The sequence below is a fragment of the Eucalyptus grandis genome, chromosome 1 (assembly GCF_016545825.1).
Source record: "Eucalyptus grandis isolate ANBG69807.140 chromosome 1, ASM1654582v1, whole genome shotgun sequence".
In the NCBI taxonomy this organism is placed as follows: domain Eukaryota; kingdom Viridiplantae; phylum Streptophyta; class Magnoliopsida; order Myrtales; family Myrtaceae; genus Eucalyptus; species Eucalyptus grandis.
The window spans coordinates 49,824,570-49,845,341 of NC_052612.1; the positions used below are offsets into that span (position 1 = coordinate 49,824,570).

General features: G+C 41.3%; 2 protein-coding genes across 2 annotated transcripts; both read left to right on the forward strand.

Annotated features, from left to right (window-relative positions):
* The first annotated feature begins 111 nt into the window (after positions 1 to 111).
* LOC104449143 (dehydration-responsive element-binding protein 1D) lies at positions 112 to 1,054 on the forward strand. The gene has a single exon (XM_010063184.3). It carries the CDS (start codon positions 230 to 232, stop codon positions 974 to 976), a length of 747 nt encoding a protein of 248 aa, XP_010061486.2. The 5' UTR covers positions 112 to 229; the 3' UTR covers positions 977 to 1,054.
* A 4,100-nt stretch (positions 1,055 to 5,154) lies between these two features.
* Positions 5,155 to 6,315, forward strand: LOC104449152 (dehydration-responsive element-binding protein 1B-like). The gene is given in 1 exon segment (NM_001319974.1): positions 5,155 to 6,315. A coding segment is annotated over 1 exon segment (675 nt). The 5' UTR covers positions 5,155 to 5,344; the 3' UTR covers positions 6,020 to 6,315.
* Positions 6,316 to 20,772: the final 14,457 nt, after the last annotated feature.

Here is a 20,772-nt window from a genome sequence, read left to right on the forward strand (position 1 = left end):
GTACGAGTCTGTTTCCTCTTTGAATCCCGTGTCCCCGCTACATATATTATGTATATATACCCCAACACCCCTCACTCCCAATTCCACTCAACACCCCTTATCACTCAGTAAACACTCCTCACTTCTCCAGCCAGCTTCTGTCTCTTATAAACACTAGCCCCACCACATTCATCATCCACTTCACTCCCACCCAACAGCTATCGCACTATCCCACTGCAGACGTCCTCCCATGAACCCTTTCTCTTCTCATTCCCATCCCGACTCCTGCTGCTTCGACTTTGCCGAGCCGCCATCTGACGGAAGGAGTGCCACGGCACTTGGGAACTTCTCCGACAAGGAGGTACTCCTCGCTTCCCACCACCCGAAGAAGCGCGCTGGAAGGAAGAAGTTCCGGGAGACCCGCCACCCTGTGTACCGGGGGGTGCGGCTGCGTGACTCTGGCAAGTGGGTCTGCGAGGTCCGCGAGCCCAGAAAGAAGTCGAGGATCTGGCTCGGCACCTTCCCTACTGTGGAGATGGCAGCGAGGGCGCACGACGTGGCGGCGCTCGCGCTGAGGGGCCGGTCTGCCTGCCTCAACTTCGCAGACTCCGCATGGCGGCTGCCCGTGCCGGCGTCAGCGGACACCAAGGAAATACAGAAGGCAGCGGCCAGGGCTGCGGAGGCATTCCAGCCGGTGGAATCCGAGGACGTGATGTCGGGGGACGAGAAGAAGTTGCGTTCGGAAGAGGGAGTGTTGTACGACGAGGAGGACATCTTCGGGACGCCGGGCTTGCTCGCCGATATGGCGGAGGGATGCTCTTGTCTCCACCAAAATGGGGCGGAGATATATATGGTGGAGAGGACGAGGGAAATTTGGACGCATACACGTCATTATGGAGCTATTCCATCTGACCATTTCTCAATATCACTTGTAGTTTTTGCTGTTAGGGACGACTTTAACGCCGTATTTAGAAGTTTCTTAATAGAGTGCAAATGAAAGGTAAATGGTACGAAGCCATTTTTTTGGTGTGCCATTCAACAAAAAGCATATCGATGATGATGTTGGTCCACCGATAGAGCGGATAGGAAAGTTGTTGACACCTATTTTTAAACAGAAATAAAATTTATTTATTTATTTATTAAAAAAACGCTCAGGAGTCAAGTCGGGCTGGATCCGGCCTTGGCCCGGCCCGCCTCTCTTTCTTTTTTCTTTCCCTACGCTAGGCCCAGCCCAGCCTTTCTTCTTCCTAGCCATCCTTGTGCGCGGGGACCTATAGAAAGCAAAAAGCAGCAACGGCAAGGGACAGAGGAGAAAAGATAGCAGAGAGCAGGGGCAGAGGAGGGCAAAGAAGAAGGAGCGAATAGGACAGAAGGAGCTTGGTTGGGAATTGGCATGTCTCGCCTCCTTAGTGCAATTAGACCTTTATTTGTTCGTATATTGATTATATCATATATTTAATTACGTTTGCGAATGTTTAATTACACGTGCTCAATTTTGCTACAATTAGGAATTTGGTTGCTAATTGTCACTTTAATAATTGCGTATCCGCATGATCACCTCACATGTTAGTGGATGGGTATAAATCAATTCTAATTGCTTGACAAAAATATTTTCTTTCAAAATGAACAAGATTAGGTACCGAAATGGCACTAACTGGTCAATTAATGTAATCAAGTCCCCAACCTTAGATTCTTTGGTTGTGTAAGAAGCAAGGCATATTCCAATATCTCGCTTGGCTTTTAGCCGACCCCAATAGACTATTGGCAACTCCTTATTAGAAATTCTTAAGCACATCCCAATGTTGCACGAGGTATGGGCTTGGGAGAGCCCGTGCCTAATCATGAGCATTAGGTCCGTCCTTTAGGCAATACCTCTAAACCTATTCACTCCTCCCAAGGGGTAGGTCGCGAAAAAAGTGAAATGTAGCACAAAAGTAGGCCACGCTCATGGTAACATTGGCCATTTACATATAGTCAATAAAGAAATCATGAATTTAAGAGAAGTGATTTTCAGACATGCCCAATTGATCTTCGAATGTATCATGTACATGTCAAAAGTGTGCCAATGAAATTTGTACAAGTTCTTTAGGTTCGGGTCCTTTTTGCTCTAGGCTAAATTCTAGAAGAGCCTAGCAAATAAAGGAAAGCAACAGAACCATTAGACATAGATAAGACGTAGTCCTATATGAATGTATTAATATTGAAATTGATTTCATTATTTGCGGGAAAGAACTTAGATTGTCTTTGGCGGGTCCTTGTTCTTGTTTTGAGAACTGCACCGACAAAGACCTCATGTTTCCATCAGCACATGAACTCTTTTCATGTCACTCAAGAATAATTAAAGGTGGCAAGGCAAGCAACCACGCAAACTAATGCTAAAAAAAAAACTAATGCGCACGAAGCGAGATTGGTTATAATGTCTTGCCGGCCAGACTCGACCTACTGTCAAACTGACCATGAGACTATCTACGCAAGAGACCAACCATGGCCCAAGCAAGAAAAATATGGTAGTGGCAGGCTTAGATCCCGTGGGTCTAAGTTCAATATGTATTACAGCATAGAACCCGTGACTGTGGCGGGCTTCATCAATCTAATGAGGTGTGATTGTGAAAAATATGGTATTTCAATAATCTATAAGTTCGTTAGCACATATGAATGTACTTTGGATCCCACAAAAGCACAATTATTCATAATTTCAAACTTTCAATGTGATTCATGACGAAGAGAGAAGAAGGAAGTTACAGAGAAGGTTATTTACCATAGTTGAATTGGCCACTGCCTCTAGTTAATAAAGGTACTGCCCTAGTCATAATGATCTTCGAATGTAATCACAATCATGTACCAATGTATAAGGAAAAAAGTGTGCCTATGTAATTCATATGGGTTGTTTAGGGTTAGGTCCTCTTTGCTTTAACCTAAATTTTGAAGGAGGAGTCTAGCAAATGCGTATTGGCCCATTAAGAGGGTTAATGGAACCACTGCATTCCATGTAAAATTGATCTCGATGCCTCACAATGAGCTCATTGATAAAGGAAAGTGACCACACCCATAGACATAGACAAGACGCAATCCCAACATATTAATGCGTTAATCTAAAAGACATGACAATGATCCATATTGAAATTGGTTTTTACATTTGTTGGATAGAACTCAGATTCTCTTTGTTTTTACCTCCTTAAGGTAGGTGGAATCACTTAAGGTTTGGCTAATAAATTATTAAGCCTATCATTGATTATAACTCTTCCAATCCCATAACAATTCGTAGCTTAGGGTTAAATTCTTAACATACAAATGATTTTCAATTAAGAATCATTACTAATCTAGTTTTTGTTGGATCAATTAGAAACTCAAGTAAAGTAACGGGAAAATTACTTGACCTCTTAGAAATAGCGAATGTGAGGATGGAGATTTGTTACATTATATTTCTCTAATGCCCTGTCGGTACCTTCTCTTTTATTTTAGAAAAATGTTTTGCAAGCAACTTGCATTTATTTTAACTTCTTAACATGCGAGGTAATCAAGCGTGTGTGAAATCATTATTTAACACTAAAAAATCAAAGTGTTAAATAAATTGCTAGAAAATGAAAAAAAAAAAAAATTATCTCAAAGCAATGAAACATTGGCAGTGTTAGCATAAAATATGATTCTTAATCAACACACAATTTTTCTCTTGTTTAATGAAAATCATGCTTTATATAATGCAATTATTCTAAATGCAATAACGTAGACAAATGATGATATACGTATCCTAATTTTAAGGATGGGAAAAAATTAATATGCAATTATTTTAGCATGACATACAATTTCTAGTTACACACAATCTTAATTACACATTTTTTTATAATGACGTGCAATTTAATTAAATGGCCTAACATGCTACCCCTAAAATGACAAGTGAGTAATGACATGATACAAATAATAACATGAAAGATGACATATCACATGACGTGGCACAAGTTATGACATGGCATATATGACGTGACAAGATGATATGGCATGCCACGATTTCGTGGTGGGCATAATGTATGAGGACGTGGCATAATTGACATGGTACACATGATACACATATAATAATGACGAGGCAACATAACATGGCCTATATGAACCTAATTCTATATGATATGCAATTTCTAATTAAATGAACTTAATATACAAACTATATGACATATACATGACATAGCAATATGCCATGACGTAAACTAGATGTTTTTTGTGTGTATTTTTCCATAGAAATTCAAACTTAAAAAATAACCTTACCTAGTTCTAAATATTATCCAATTCAATTTAAGGACTAATCTAGACCAAATTTTGGCCACACAGATATTTTATGGGTTTGGCCAAATTTACATGCTCAAATGGACTTAGTCTAGTATATTAATTAAGTTTTAAGCCTTCAATCTAAATCAATTCTTTGCTAATCCAATGCAAATTCGACTACCAAATAAATGCTCATAAAACTATATGCATTTTAACTTATATTTTTCTATTGATATCAGGGTGAACCCCAAATTTTCAATAAAATAAATAATTAATTGAATTGCCAAAATTCTGCTGTCAACAATTATTCATCTTTGAATGTGAGCTCGTAAAGATTGCATTAAAAAATAAAATGATGTATAAATTTTGATTAAGCATATGTAATGGATCACACTTTTGTTGGGATTATGAGTCCTATTTTTTTTCTTTTTGTATGTAAGGTGATGCTACTGCCAATGTATGACACGAAACGGCCCAAGATTTTTCACGAATGAAATGAGTTTTACTCATTTGGCCGCGTGTCGCGGTGTCCAATATTCCGGGGGGCAGGGTGTTTCCCAAACAGGCGGCGAAGATATTTCGGGGAAACTAGTGGATCGCGCGAGCCCCAAAATCTTAGAATGGTGGGCGCTTTGACCTCGACAGCTCCCCCTTCCTCCTCCCCACGTCCCCCTTCATTCCCTTCCCTCCCATAAAAATAGAAAATAGAAAGTCCCCCGCGCCTTCATCACACCGTCATCAAAACCTAAAAAAGGAATTTCCGGCCCCGCACCACCCTCCGTCCCCCGCGCCTTCATCACACCGTCATCAAAACCTAAAAAAGGAATTTCCTATCCACTTGCCCAGTCACGGCCCCATCTGCACACGTGTCGCACGGTGAATCGCGAGCCGCTTGGCACGACCCTCACTCGCTCCACAGCTGGGTTCCCACTTCAGGTCCCATTCACTCCCGAGTACGAGTCTGTTTCCTCCTCAATCCCGTGTCCCCGCTTCGTATATATAGCCCAACCCTCCATATCAGTAAACACTTACTTCCCCTCACCACTCTCAGTATCTGCTTCATTCCAACTCAACAGCTATCGCAGTATCCCTGTGCAGACGTCCTCCCATGAACTCTTCCTCTTATCTCTCCCACCCCAACTCCTTTAGCTTCGACTTCACCGAGCCGCCTTTCTCGTTGCTGCTGTCCCACCACCGGAGCGCAGCCCCCGGGAACTTCTCTGGGGAGGAGGTGTGCCTCGCGTCCGACCACCCGAAGAAGCCTGCCGGCAGGAAGAAGTTCCGGGAGACACGCCACCCCGTGTACCGGGGGGTGCGGCTGCGCGACTCGGGAAAGTGGGTCTGCGAGGTCCGCGAGCCCAGAAAGAAGTCGAGGATCTGGCTTGGCACCTTCCCCACCGCAGACATGGCGGCGAGGGCGCACGATGTGGCGGCGCTCGCACTAAGGGGCCAGTCCGCCTGCCTCAACTTCGCAGACTCCGCGTGGCGGCTGCCGGTGCCGGCGTCACCCAACACCAAGGACATACAGAAGGCAGCAGCCAAGGCCGCGGAGGCATTCCAGCTGGTGGAATCCGAGGATGTGATGTCGGGGAACGAGAAGAAGTTGCATTCGGAAGAGGGAGTGTTGTACGACGAGGAGGACATCTTCGGATGCCTGGGGTTGCTCGCCAATATGGCGGAGGGGATGCTCTTGTCTCCACCGGAATGCAGCGGAGATATATATGCCGGACTGGACGACGGGAACTTGGACGCGTACGCGTCATTATGGAGCTATTCCATGTGACCATTTCTCAATTTCACTTTAAGTGTTTTGTCATTAGGGACGACTTTGATATCCCACTTAGTAAGTGTTTTAATAGAGTGTGGATAAAAGTTGAAGCGTACGAACACAGATATTTTCGGAAGCCATTTTTGTGGAGTGCCATTAGAGAAAAAAGCTGTGTTCACCGCAACGTCGGGCGTTTGCATGTAGTTAATAAAGAAACTGCCCGAGTCAACATGAATTTGAGAGAAGTGGTTTTCAGACTTACCCAATTTATCTTCGAATGTATCATGTCTATGGCAAAGGTACGCCAACGAAATTCGTATGGATTCTTTAAGTTCATGCCCTTTTTGCTTGCGGCTAAATTCTAGAGGAGCCTAGCAAATGTGTTTGGGCCAATTAAGAAGGTTACCGAACAATCCGGTTCGGTCGATGCTTCACAATAGCTCATGGATAAACGAAAGTCACAGAACGTATAGATATAGACAAGATGCAGTCCCATATGAATGTATTAATCTGGAAGACACGATGATGATCCATATTGAAATTGGTTTTTTTTCATGCTCAAGAGAACTCACGCTGCCTTCGGCCGTTCCACGTTCTAAGGACTGCACCGAACAAGACCTTGGGTTTCCTTAGGCCCTCGAACTCTCTTCAAGTCCCACTAGAATGATTAAAAGGTGGCAAGGCAAGCAACCATACAGACTAACGTGCAGGCATGAAGTGGGATTGGTAATGACAAGACACATGCCAAAAAAGATAACTGGCAATAATAGCAGTCAGGAGATACTCTCTTGAAAAGGTAGGGAGAAGCATCATCAACAGAGAGGGCATCGGTTTGGCTCTTTGGGCAGGAAAGGAAATGTATAAACCAAAGTATACGAAATGATCAATACATCTCATTCTGAGCTCTCGATATGATCAGGCTTGCTCTCTAGTTTTGAATATATTTCAAACTTGATTCACTCGGATTGTAAGTCATCCTAATCTCATCAGCCGTTGAGGCCAAAAATAGCCCACAACCCAAAGAGATGAGTGCTTTGATCACGCGAACCTTAAAAATGGTAGTTGCTAGCTTCTTCTTTTGGGAAGAGGGGCATCTTCCCGGCTCATGACTCTCTATCTATTAAATATACGAGGCAAAAGAAACAAAAAATACGATGACTGACTATTATAAGATGGCAATGAGTCTTCTTGGGGTCACTGGTGTTCACCTAAAGCAGCAACAATTATCACAATGAATAATAAGTTGAGGATCCAATAGTTCAACACAAGCAGAGATCTGTAAATTCTGGAAATCCACCTGAGAAGATTTTTAATGGGGAAAATGCTAAATCAATCATCTGATACTCATCCACAACGCACCTGATATTTCTGCAACAAAGTCTGTCTCCAGCTGAACTTCCGGAAAATGCTGAATCATTCATCTGATACTCATCCACAACTCACCTCATATTTCTGCAACAAATGCTGAAAATGCCGGGTTGTCGGAATGTTGATTCATGTTCTTTGTCTCATAATATGGGCATGTCATTTTCGTCAGTGAGTAAGCCAAGTCCATGCATCACAGAAAATGGTGATGCCGACCCAACATTACTTATTCAGTTATTTCCTTTTGCTGATGATGGGGAAATTCTCATCTTGGACGACAAGGAGTGAACAGGCTAAATCCTAGGAGAGAAAAGTAGTCGGTAATTATTTATCATCTTAGATTCTGCATATTACATCAAGTGCCCAGTTTGTTTGAGTGTAAAATAAGTGGATAATGATAAGCACAACTTGCCATCTATACTCTCTTGCAGCAAATTGCAAGCTGCAGCATGTTGAAATTTGTATGGAGGACAGTTCTTTGACCATCAAAGTTGTGGCCCTCCCAATAAATTTTGTAAACGTAGTCTTTAAGTCATTACCCCTGTCACATCATTGTAAGTACTTTCACAAAGCACAATTGAGAAATCACTAGTTGGTTTGGATTATTGGTACTTTGGCAAAGCACTATTGAGGATTATCTTATTGGTGCTGGTACATATAAGAAAAGAATGGGAGTTGTATAGCCCATAGATACTTTCCTGGCTTCAGTATTTGTACAGTGCTTGTCTGGAATCTACTTGCTATCTTGCAGATGTTGACGCCTCAAATTTTAATTAAGTTTATTTTATCTTATTAATTAAGTTTTTATTTTATTTATCTTGTCTTTTTTTCGAAATAAAAACAGCAAAGCAAAGCAAAAGAAAAACAAAAAAAGAGCAGCCTTTGTATGGGCCCTCGGCCCATTTCGTCTCAGCCCGGCCCCCCCACTTCTTCTTCTTCCTCGCGCAGTTGCAGCGCACGCGCAGAGGGCGCGACTCCGGAGCGGAGGGGAGGAGCAACAATGGCGCACGTGGAGCAGGGGGTGATTGGTATCGGATAAGAACGTGGGAAGGGCAGCTGGCGTCGGATGGGACGCCGGTTCGGCCAGCGAAGGCCACTTGGCGCACAGGGACCGGCGGTCGAAGCTCCGTCGACCGGCTGCTCCCTCGCCTATAAATAGGCCCCCGTTTCCGTTGTCGAGGGGACACGCCAGAAAATCGCGAGCTTGGAAGCTTCCTCCTGAGAGACTTCGGAGGAGGTTGAAGAGCGAGCGAGAGGAAGGCGAGTGAGAGAGAACTCGGGTCGCGAGTTCGGCTGACCTCCCACTGAGAGACTTCGGGGGAGGTTGCCGGCGAGCGAGTCCGAGGCGGTCAGATCCGGCCGGTGGAGGCTCGGATTTGGCCGGAAGGGAGAGAGTACGAGCGAAGAGGAAGCCCAGATCTGCGAGGAGCGAGAGCAGAGAGAGGAGAGAGATCGAAGCCGCGAGCATTCAAGCTTCCCCCGAGAGACTTCAGGGGAGGCTCGACGCTCGCGAGCCCGGATCAAAGGGAGGGAGCGAGTTTGGGCACCCTCCGCCGTAGCCGCCGCCGTCACCACCATTCGCCGTTCAAGCCGCCGTTCACGGACGGGTAAAGTACCGCCGCACCACGTCCTCCCGCTGGGCATTTTGCCGCCCTCGGTTCGTGTCACCTGCCCGCGTCGCTGCCCTGGCATTTGGGACGCCCCGTCCCCCCTCCCTCGGCGCCGCGAATCGGGAACCCTAGGGTTCCCGATTTTCCGGGTCGTGGCCTCGGGTCATCGAATCGGACCCGGGCCACGAACCGAGTAAGGTTTCCGCGTTCTGAGGTCGGGCTGAAATCGGGTCAAAAGCCGGGTCGGACCCAGGTAGGGTTCCGCTAGGAGCCCGTGTCGTCGGGCCGGGCGGGCGTCCCCGAACGCCCGCCACGGCGTCGTTTTTGATTAAAAAAAAAAAAAAAAAAAAGCCGAAAAATCGAGTCGGGCCCGCGTTGCGGGCCCATCCGCAATTGGGTCGCCGGCCCGGGTCGGTTTTATTTTATTATTTTAATATAAAATAATAAATATTTTATTTTCAAAAAAAAATCAAAAGCATTTTATTTTCAAAAAAATATTAAAAAAATGTTTTAATTTCCCGAAAATCGAAAAATATTAAAAATTGTTGAAAAATGTTTTATTTTCTAAAAAAATCGAGAAAAATCAAAAAAATAATTTATTTTCCAAAATATCAAGAAATATTAAAAAATATTTTATTTTTCGAAAAATAAAAAAAATAAAAAATATTTCATATTTTCCAAAAAAGGCCAAAAATTCAGAAAAAGCCAAAAAGACTTGTATTTTTCCAAAAAACCCCAAAAAATCCATTTTGTGTCAAAAAAATTAGAAAATGACTCAAAAATGTTTTTCCTCCCAAAAATGCATGGAAAATCTCTCAAACATCCAAAAAGCCTTAGGGTTTAAACAAGATTAGGTACCGAAAGGGCATTAGTGATTAACTAGTGTAATCAAATCCCCGATCCTAATTTCTCTGGTTGCGCAGGAGCGAGTATTTCTCCCGATACTTCACTTGGGTTTCTAATCGACCCACTCCAAATCGATTAGTGGCGACTCCATTTTAAAATTAATTTATAGGTTAAAAACTTAAACTATTAAAGTCGTGAAATGGTGGACTTGGGAGAGTTCGGACTTAATAAATTCAGCCGAGCCATTAGCCTCCTTAGGCGCCCGTACCCGATGGCGAGCGCCAGAAAAAAAGAGGTCGCGACAGCAGATTATGCATATCTTAGATTTTTACCAGTAGTTTTGATGCTGTCGTTGGTTTTTGTTGCCAATTTGATGGCAATAAGAGCTGCTTCCTTCCTTTCTCCATCTAGAAAGGGATTCATGGTGGATAGATGTTGATTGATCCTACAAAGTGCTAGCAAAAGTAGTGACAAATCAACCTCAGGATTAGCTTCTGTTTTCCACATCACCTCATAGATTAAGAGAAGAAGAGAACCATTATTTTAGTACTTTATGGCTTTTCTTCTGGGATATTTGGGGTTGTGTGGATAAAAGCGGTTAGTGCATGATATTAGAAGAGCACCGACTAGGCGATTTAGTGACAGAAAATGCTCGACAAATTGATATCTATGTATGTGTTCTCAGTTAAGTTTTCTCTATGCATGCCATCCTTTCTATCCGAGTCGGAATTAAACTTTTATATCGGGATGTTCGTGAATTCGTGAAGAGACTTCGAATTATGAGGACTTCTAAGGCTAATGGACTTGGTACTGAATTACAGAGTCAATTTTCTGAGACTTTATCATGTACATGGTTTTGTATGATCATGATATTTAAAGCATTGTTGAGGATGAGTGCTAACCTTAAGCTGGGTAGCTCTGAAGCTATCCGGGTCCGTGTAGAGCATGGTTGCGAACTTTTGAGTGAACGGTGTGTATAGTTTGCCCATTATACGGTTGTGGAAATGAAAAGACTGGATAAATGGAGCATTTTGAAAATCACGGTTGCTCCTCTTGGTGTCCCTTTTCTTTATCTTTTTGTTGAGGTGACACTACCCTTTCCCAACTTTTGTCACTGCCGGTTAAATTAAACTTTGGAATGTCCTATGTATGTTGTGTGTACATATATTCTCGCAACTTATTTCTTGTTGATATGAGAGAGAGAGAGAGAGAGAGAGAGAGAGAGAGAGAGAGAGAGAGAGAGATGGACACTATTCTTTCTTGTGGATTGTTTATTGGTTCTCCATATTCTCTGCGAAGAAATGAGATTTCATATTAAGAGTCTTTCTGATCAAGCCCACTTGAATTCCTTATCAAACTGGAATTATGGATGGCATGAGATTTGGCACGTAAAAGGCCACAAGTCTAGTATTGAGGTTGAAAACTGATGAACAATGCACCTGGACTTTTAGCAGAAGTTTCGAACATTAATTATTGATAATGCTAGTACGAGTACCTAGAGGGGAGTGAATAGGTTTATAAAAATTTTCTTGAAGATTGCACAATACTTAGACAGATGAAGGATTAAAAAGATCAATCGTAAGACTGAGTAAGGGAAAGAGAGAATTAAACACGAGGTTTATAGTGGTTCGGCTTGATTCAAGCCTACGTCCACTTTTCGCACCGACACCGATTGGCTGGATTCCACTATGAACAAAGAGATGTTACGGTGTTGATCTTCCTTGATTTCTCGATGTAAATGATCTACTACACTCGCTCAAGGTATCACCAAGTATAAACACTCTGTGTATACAATTTCGCTCGAACTCGTATCGACTAACAATCAAGGTTCTTCGGACTGGAATTTTTCTATCGATCACACACTTAAAACAACTAGAACGTCTTCCTTTTATACTCATTTATGCCATCATAGCCGTTGGCACTTACCAAAGGAATTCCTCCAATCTACCCGTTGGACGGAATCAATTAAGAAGATCATCCGAGCTATTTAAGGAATCGATGATAGCCCATCAATCGTTCGCCCATACAATCAGGATTTTGGTTTCCAAGAATAGAACATTCCAAGAATGTTTCGTCGAACATTGGATCTTCAATTGATCTTAGATAAGAATCAAAGAATCCGAAATGATTATCCAACCAAGGGATCTTTTCGAGGATAGGATCAAATCCTCAACCATATACTTCATTTTGGATATCCTTCGTCACTTTGGATTAGAAAGACATCGTGAGAATAATCTTGAGTCTTGAGTCTTGAGATTACAAAGTCTTGAGACTTTAACTATCGATATCCGAGACTAGATCGATAGAAACGTTTTGTCGGCTTCAAAATATTCTGGAAAGATTTCTCCAACAATCTCCCCCTTTTTGATGGTGACAAAACTTTCTTGTAGATTTGAACAACTTTGACCTGCAAAAACATTTCTCAAGCAATATGGGTAACTCATAAAGATTAATAAACAACCAGACTCGCATCCACAAAGCAAATAGGTTAGTCTTTCATGAGTAATACCATATAACAATACTTGATATAAATGCAACAATCAAGCATCAAAATCCACAGCCAATTCGAGTCTCACACCCAAGTTCAAGTTCTCAAGTCATAAACATAACCACAAAAGTCAAAGTTTTAAAATAATGTTTGTTTGTTCAAATTGGTTCTCCCCCTTTTGTCATCATTAAAAAGAGGGTGAGAAAGGAGTCATGTACGCTGGGAATGCGCACGATCTCGGAATTCTCCCATTGATTTGGACTACGCCTTCTAGCCTCTTGAAGTCCCGCCTTAGATGAGCTACCTCTTCTCCTTTGGCATTGGCTTGAATTTGCGGAGCGAGGTCTTTCATCTTGTCCTCTAGGTCGATTGAAGATGCTTGTCCAGCATTCTTCATGGCTTGAATTTCACATTCCGAGCATATATTTGGCCACGCATTTCAGAAGAATATCCATGATGCGATGAAAATCTGTAGAATTGTCCGTCGGTGTGCGGCATGAGCTTTTTCGGATGGAGACGATGGTGCTTCTGTATAGTCGTGCAGATTTGGTGTCGACGTATCACCTTCTTCAGGCAATTGAGAAGCCTGAAATTCTTATGGGTCTGCTGGAGATTGCCTTGGACCTTCATTATGAGCAGTATGAGGTGTAGACCTTTCATGCTCGCCAACTCCCCCTGTCTCTAGGACATCCAAAGGGGAAGAATGATGATCATGCTCTCGATTTCCCTTCTCTCAGATTCAGCAGACTTTTCTTTCTCTTCTTCAGCTTCTTTCTCCTTCTCTCTCTGCTCTTCTTCTTCTCTCTGGTTCTTCTGAAATTCTCTCGGCTAAGACACAGAACGTCCGGTTCTTGTCAGTGCTTGGATAGTAGGATCTTCATCCTCTTCATCTTCATCCTCCAGGATGAGAGATCTTTTCTTCTTTTCGATGGGGCTCCAATGGCCTCCTTTCCTTTCTCTTTGAAGCGGACTCGAACAGGAGATTTCACTCGAATTTCTCCATTTCCTTGGAAAGTTCTTGCAGACGCATCTTCGTTAACACCTTCAAGCCTACCACCATCTTATCACACGGTTGAACACAAAGAGTTTGAGGCGGTTCAATATTCATGTGTCGAAGATCTTGGTCACCGCACTGAGGATAAGGCAATTGTCCTTTGTCTTTCGACATTGTTACGTACATATGGAAGAGAATAGTGTGTGGAAGAGAGAACTTCCGTCTGTGTTGATCGCATACATCAACTTTGCTTGAAAGAGACACGAAGTCTTTGACGTAGACTTTGGTCTAAGACAGTTGATCACAATCTTATGAAGCACGATGTTGATGGCATTCATCCCGGAATAGGTAACTTTCTTCTCTGCGTCCCTATCTTTGACCTCGTTCCGAGTAGTGCGAGCGGTGAGACTTTGATTGGCGAGATAGCGTCCTCGTTCAACTCCAACTATATCAGCCAACAGATTCACATCTACCAAGTAGACTTGGTCTCGTACACTAAATGATATTCTATTCGCATCCGTAAAGCTAAGATTTGAATAGAAATAAGCGGTCAGATGAGCATACCCGTCCGTAGAGTCAGAGCAAAAATTCTCAAGTTGAAATAAATTCAACTTTTCTCTTAAATTTATGTTGATGGCGTCCAGGAAGTCAAAATCGACACTTCTAGGGTTTATCACCCCTCTTTTCAACAGCCTGAAATACACTTTTTCTTGATCCTTGGATTTGAACAAATCCATCCGATTTCCTTTCACCTTTGCTGCCACTCCCATTTTCGGTTGAAATTCAAGGAACATTCTGTCATCATCGTTCCCTTCAATTAAATTTTGTCCTGGCATACGAGGATCACTTGGAATGTTTGCAAGTGCTTCCTCCTTTTCCTTTCGGGGCAATTCCCAATTCCTCCATTTTCTTGTAAAACGATACTCATTTCCATAATTTTTATCCTTAAGGAAGTCATCTATATATTGCAATGGAGTACCGGTGCTTTTCAACGCACGATAAAGTTTATACATAAAGGAGGGTTTTTGGACTCTTCTTTGGTCGGCATCCTCGATTATCTCTTCTTCCGTAAAATGACTTTCACCTTGTGGGGCGGGAGGTGTTGAATGACGTGGATGAGAGCGAATCGGACTTTGTCGCCGACTTGCTAAGTCTTCTTCCTCGGTGAGATCGAAGTGAGTCGGTCCCTTCTCCATTCTTTGTGGTCCCCGCTTGCGATTCTTGATGATTTCCTCGAGGAAGACATCTTTCTTTGTCGATTGGAAGATTCCTTCACTTGCTTTCCCAAGAAAAATGACCACTTTCTCGATGACGAACAAGCGGAAACAAGGAGATCGGGAGGAGAGTGCCTTTTAGGGTTTTGAAGATTGGGAAGAGAAAAACGTATATATATAACTCGGTTTTGAAAAGGGAAGTTCAATCGGTGCAAGGAAAATGAACGATTACTTCTTTTCAAAATCAATAACTGCCAAAATTATTCCAAAAAATTCAAATTTCATGCGGATTATAGAATAACTGAACGAAAGATCGTACCTTTTCGAGTTAAAATAACTAAATGAAAATTCGTACCTCTTAGATGAAATACAACTTACAGTCTATAGCCACGAATGTCTGAGTCTGAGGATTTAAAGTCTGAAAGATTAGAGTCTTAGAGTTGATGAGTCTCTAGACTTTAACTTCTTCAAGCTTCAAAATGTTGAGTCTTGAACGGATAAAGTCGAATTGATTTTTCTCCAAAGGCTTTGTGAATATATCCACTAGTTGACTCTTTGAATCAACAAATTTAATCGAGATTTCTCCATTTTGAATATGATCTCTAATGAAGTGATGTCGAATCTCAATATGCTTTGCTCTTGAATGAAGGATTGGATTTTTGGTGAGATTGATCGCACTGGTGTTGTCACATCTGATTTCTGTACATGAGTCTTCAATCCCAAAGTCTTGTAGCTGTTGTTTTATCCATAGAATTTGTGAACAGCAGCTTCCAAGAGCTACATACTCGCTTGTTGTAGAAAGAGCTACGGTGCTTTGCTTCCTCGAAAACCAAGACACCGTTCGTTTCCAAGTAGTTGACAAGTTCCAGAGGTGCTTTTTCTATCGACTCGCAACCGGCCAGATCCGCATCCGAGTATCCTAGAAGATTAAAGTCTCCGTTCTTGGGATACCAGAGACCGATGCTTGAAGATGAGGCAACGTATTTGATAACACGTTTTACAAAGACCGAGATGGGATTCTCCGGATCCGATTGAAACCTAGCACAAATGCAAACACTCAACAAAATATCAGTCTAGAAGCAAAGAAGATAAAGAAGTGAGCCGATCATGCCCGTAAAGCTTTTGATCTACTTTCTTCCCTTCTTCATCCTTGTCTATCTTCCGAGAACATGACATTGGTATGTCGGTCTTTTTGCACTTTTCCAATCCAAACCTTTGACAAGATCATTCGCATATTTTTCCCGATGAATAAAAGTTCCTTCCTTCATTTGTTTCACTTGGAGTCCAAGAAAGAATGTTAACTCTCCCATCATACTCATTTCAAACTCATCCCGCATAGACTTAGAAAATTTCTTGCATAGACTTTCATTAGATGATCCAAAATAATATCGTCCACATATATTTGAACAAGTAAAAAGCTTTTGCTTTCCTTTTTGATAAACAATGTAGTATCTACTTTACCTTTGACAAAACCATTCTCGTAATAAGAACTTACTTAATCTGGCAGTACCAAGCTCGAGGTGCTTGCTTTAAACCATACAAGGCCTTTTTCGGTCAAAACCGAGTCCTGGCTTCTTTGGGTCTTCAAACCGGTGGTTGTTCCACATAAACTTCCTCATGGATGAATCCATTTAGGAATGCACTTTTGACGTCCATTTGGAATAACCTGAAATTTTTATAACAGGCAAACGCAAGTAATAGACGAATAGCTTCTAACCTTGCTCGGAGCGTAAGTCTCATCATAGTCTATTCCTTCTTCTTGCGTATATCCTTTGGCCACGAGTCTTGCTTTGTTTCGTACGACTTTTCCTTCTTCATTCATCTTGTTCTGAATACCCATTTGGTTCCAATAGTTTACCTTTTGGTTTAGATGTCAATTCCCGGACATCATTGATGTTGAATTGTCTCGAGTTCTTCTTGCATAGCCTCGATCCAACTTTCATCGAGATAAAGCTTCTTCTATGCTTTTTGGTTCGATTTCGAAATAAGAGCCACAAAGACTAGATTCTTCACGCCTTTTTGATCTCGGTGCGGATTCCTTCATTGATTTCACCAATAATGAGATCTTTAGGATGTTTGGATTTATGCTTCCGATTCTTGGTTGATCTCGCTGGTTGATGATCACTTTCTTTATTTGAATCTTCATGAGATTCTTGATGTTGACTTCGTAAACCGAGATGCTTCTTGAGTTGTAAGCGATGGAGGGTCCGGAGTAGGTTCGAATTCTTCATGCTTCGAATCCGGCCGGATTCATCTTGCATTGAGTCTTGGAATTTAACATTCGTTGATTCCTCCACGACTGGCTTTTCTTGTTATAGACTCGTAGGCTTTGCTTGATGTAGAATATCCAAGGAAGATGCCTTCATCGATCTTTCTTCAAACTTACCAACTCGATCATTTGCATTTTCAAAATAAAGCATTTGCAACCAAACACGTGAAAGTATGAAACAACAGGCTTTTTACCTTTGAACAATTCATAGGGGTTTTCTCTAAAATAGGTCTTAAAAGACTCTATTTATAATATAGCATGCTGTTGAAACAGCTTCAGCCCAAAATCGTGAAGAAATTTTGCTTTCAATTAAAAGTGTTCTAGCCATTTCTTGAAGAGATCTATTCTTTCTTTCCACAACTCCATTTTGCTCTGGAGTATATGGAGAGGAAAACATATGATTAAAACCAGATTTATCACAAAATTTCGTAAAATCTTGGTTTTCAAATTCACTTCCATGATCTGTTCTTATGCTTGAGATTGCACATCCTTTTTCATTTTGAACCTTTTTAGCAAATTTTTCAAAATACGAAAAGGTTTCGACTTACTTGCAATGAAATATACCCAAGTAAAGCGGAGTAATCATCCACAATTACTAGGCAATATTTCTTACCTCCAATGCTCTGGGTTGGATTTGGTCCGAAGAGATCCATATGAAGCAAGCGTAGTACATGATTAGTAGAGACATGGTTTATTTGCTTAAATGAATTTCTTACTGCTTTCCGAATGCATGGAGTGCATGAATCGAGACTTTTGGTATGGCAATTTAGGTAGACCTCGAACAAGCTTCTTTGATGAGATTTTGGCTAATTGTTTCATGTTGACATGGCCAAGCTTTACGTGCCATAAGACTGCTTCATCTTGAATTGAGATTAGGCATTGTGCTTCATTTGGTTTTACATCAAGGAGGTAGATATTTCCATGCCTTCGACCCATGAAAAACTGAGTTGAGTCTTTGCTAATTCCAGAACATGTGCCTTCTTGAAAGGAGATCTTGAAACTAGTATCACACAATTGGCTAATACTTAGAAGATTGTAGTTGAGTCCTTCCACTAGAGAGACATTGCTTATTGTGAGATTTCCAATTTTCACAGTTCCAAATCCCACAATGCTTCCTTTGATGTTTCCTCCAAATGAAACTTTTCCACCATTCACTTGAACAAGCTTTATGAAGCAATTTGAGTCTCCTCATGTGTCTTGAACATCCGCTGTCAAGATACCACTTAACTTTCTTTTGACGGAGACTGCATTCAAAAGAGAGTCTCAAGCTTTCTTTGGTACCCAAATTTTCTTGGGTCCTTTGGCGTTAGTAGAATAAGCATTACTAGGCCATACTTTCTAAGGCTTCCAAACCATAGGACACTCTTTTTCAAAATGATCCCGACTGTTACACTTTGAACACCTTAAAGCACGACCTACGACTTTACAAAGACTTTCTTGAAATGATTTTTGTAAGCCTCTTTTGACGGTCTTTTCTTAATTCTTTCTTTTACTTTTGGAAAATCAATCAAAGGAATTGTTTCTGCTGTCATACCCAAACCAAACTTATTAAAGTAAGGTCTTTGACTGAAAGAACTTTTCAAGTTTTCGACCCTATTGAAAATTTCTTTGAAATATTTGATAAGTCAGTTTTTAAGAAAACATTTTCTTTTGAAAGTTTATCTTCATTCTCCTTAAGAGTAGAAACATTCAAGTCTAAACTTTTCACTTTTTCTTTTAAAATATTTTCCTTTTGTTTTAACACTGAGTTTTCCTTTTAAGTTCGGAAATCCTTTTTAGAGAAGTCTTAAGACTAAGACATAATTCATCAATGTATTTAGAGACTTTGACAGGATTTTATAATCACTTACCTCAAATTCACCGTCCGGGAAGTCCGATCCGAATCCGAGTCCGATTGTGCCATTAGACACTGAGTTGGCATATTCCTCATCACTTTCTTCACACTCGTATCGCTCCAAGTTTCAGCTTTGAGAGCTTTTCGAGACTTTTCAGCTTTTTCCTCTTTTCTTCTTCGGGAGAGGACAATTTGGTCTGATGTGTCCCTTTTTCTTACATTCGAAGCAAACTACATCTTTGTTTGGTTCCTCATTATCAACAAACTTGGTTTGCTGTTTCTGAAGACTTTGTTTCCTCGAGTTGAACCTTCTTCCTTTTCTATTCAGCTTTCTGAACCTTCTAATCATAAGTGCAAGCTCCTCATCGTCCAGATCTTCTTCAGAGTCTGTATCATCATAATCATCGTTAGATTTTAATGCAATGGATTTCTTACCTCTTGGATCTTCGTCTTCATTAATTCGTTCCACTTCATAAGACTGAAGAGTTCCAATCACTCGTTCTGAGATAATGGCATAATTCTTTGCGTCTCTCTAATTGAAGTCTTTATATGATTCCAATCCTTGGAGAGTCCACGCAGTAGCTTGTTCACCTTCATGGGATCAGAAATTTTCTGTCCTTGATTCTCAAGTCCATTGACAATATCTGTAAAACGGCTAAACATGTCAGTTATAGATTCTCCTTGTTTCATTTTGAAGGCTTCATATTGACCAAGAAGAATGTTAATTCCGGTCTCCTTCACTCGGCCTCGTCCTTCATAAGTGATATGTAATCTATCCCAGACTTCTTTTTCTTGTTTCACAAGAAGATATTCTGTTATATTCGGTTGGTGATAAAGCACAATATAAAGAGTAAATTGCTTTTGCATCGAGTGCTTGTCTCTTGTTTATCTCTTCTTGAGACATTTATTTGGTTTCACAGTTTCTTTCCCTCTTTCGGATGCTGATGCGGTAGGAGTAATTCCTCTTTCCACCACATCCCATTCCAAAGGATCCTTTGATCGTAGAAAAGCTTTCATCTTGTTTTTCAAGATGTTGTAATCATTTCCATCAAAGTAGGGTGGTGCAGTATTGCTTTGCCCTTCCAATAGCCCGGGTGCTAGCATACTAGCCATAGATCTTTTACTCGAAGTAAAACACTTCAAATAAAGTAAGAACACAAGCTCGATACCAATTGATAATGCTGGAAATAAAGTACCTAGAGGGGGTGAATAGGTTTATAAAAATTTTCTTGAAGATTGCACAATACTTAGACAGATGAAGGATTAAAAAGATCAATCGTAAGTCGAGTAAGGAAAGAGAGAATTAAACACGAGGTTTATAGTGGTTCGGCGATTCAAGCCTACGTCCACTCTTTGCAGCGATGCCGATTGGCTGGATTCCACTATGAACAAAGAGATGTTACAGTGTTGATCTTCCTTGATTTCTCGATGTAGATGATCTACTACACTCGCTCAAGGTATCACCAAGTATAAACACTCTCTGTGTATACAATTTCACTCGAAGCGTATCGACTAACAATCAAGGTTCTTCGGACTACGGAATTTTTCTATCAATCACACACTTAAAACAACTAGAACGTCTTCCTTTTATACTCCTTTATGCCATCATAGCCGTTGGCACTTACCAAAGGAATTCCTCCAATCTACCCGTTGGACGGAATCAATTAAGAAGATCATCCGAGCTATTTAAGGAATCGATGATAGCCCATCAATCATGTTCGCCCATACAATCGGGATTTTGGTTTCCAAGAATAGAACATTCCAAGAATGTTTCGTCGAACATTGGATCTTCAATTGATCTTAGATAAGAATCAAAGAATCCGAAATGATTATCCAACCAAGGATCTTTTCCAGAGGATAGGATCAAATCCTCAACCATATACTTCAGTTTTGGATATCCTTCGTCCGGATTAGAAAGACATCGTCGGTGAGAATAATCTTGAGTCTTGAGTCTTGAGTCTTGAGATTACAAAGTCTTGAGACTTTAACTATCGATATCCAGACTAGACTGATAGAAACGTTTTGTCAGCTTCAAAATATTCTGGAAAGATTTCTCCAACAATTATATGATGCAGATGCTTTCTCCTCTCTTCCAACAGTTAGGTTGTACCTTCGAACAGATTCTAAGTCAATTAATCATCGGTAAAG

Coding starts and splice junctions, on each gene's coding strand:
- LOC104449143 (XM_010063184.3), top strand. CDS start 230: ATGAACCCTTTCTCTTCTCATTCCCATCCCGACTCCTGCTGCTTCGAC.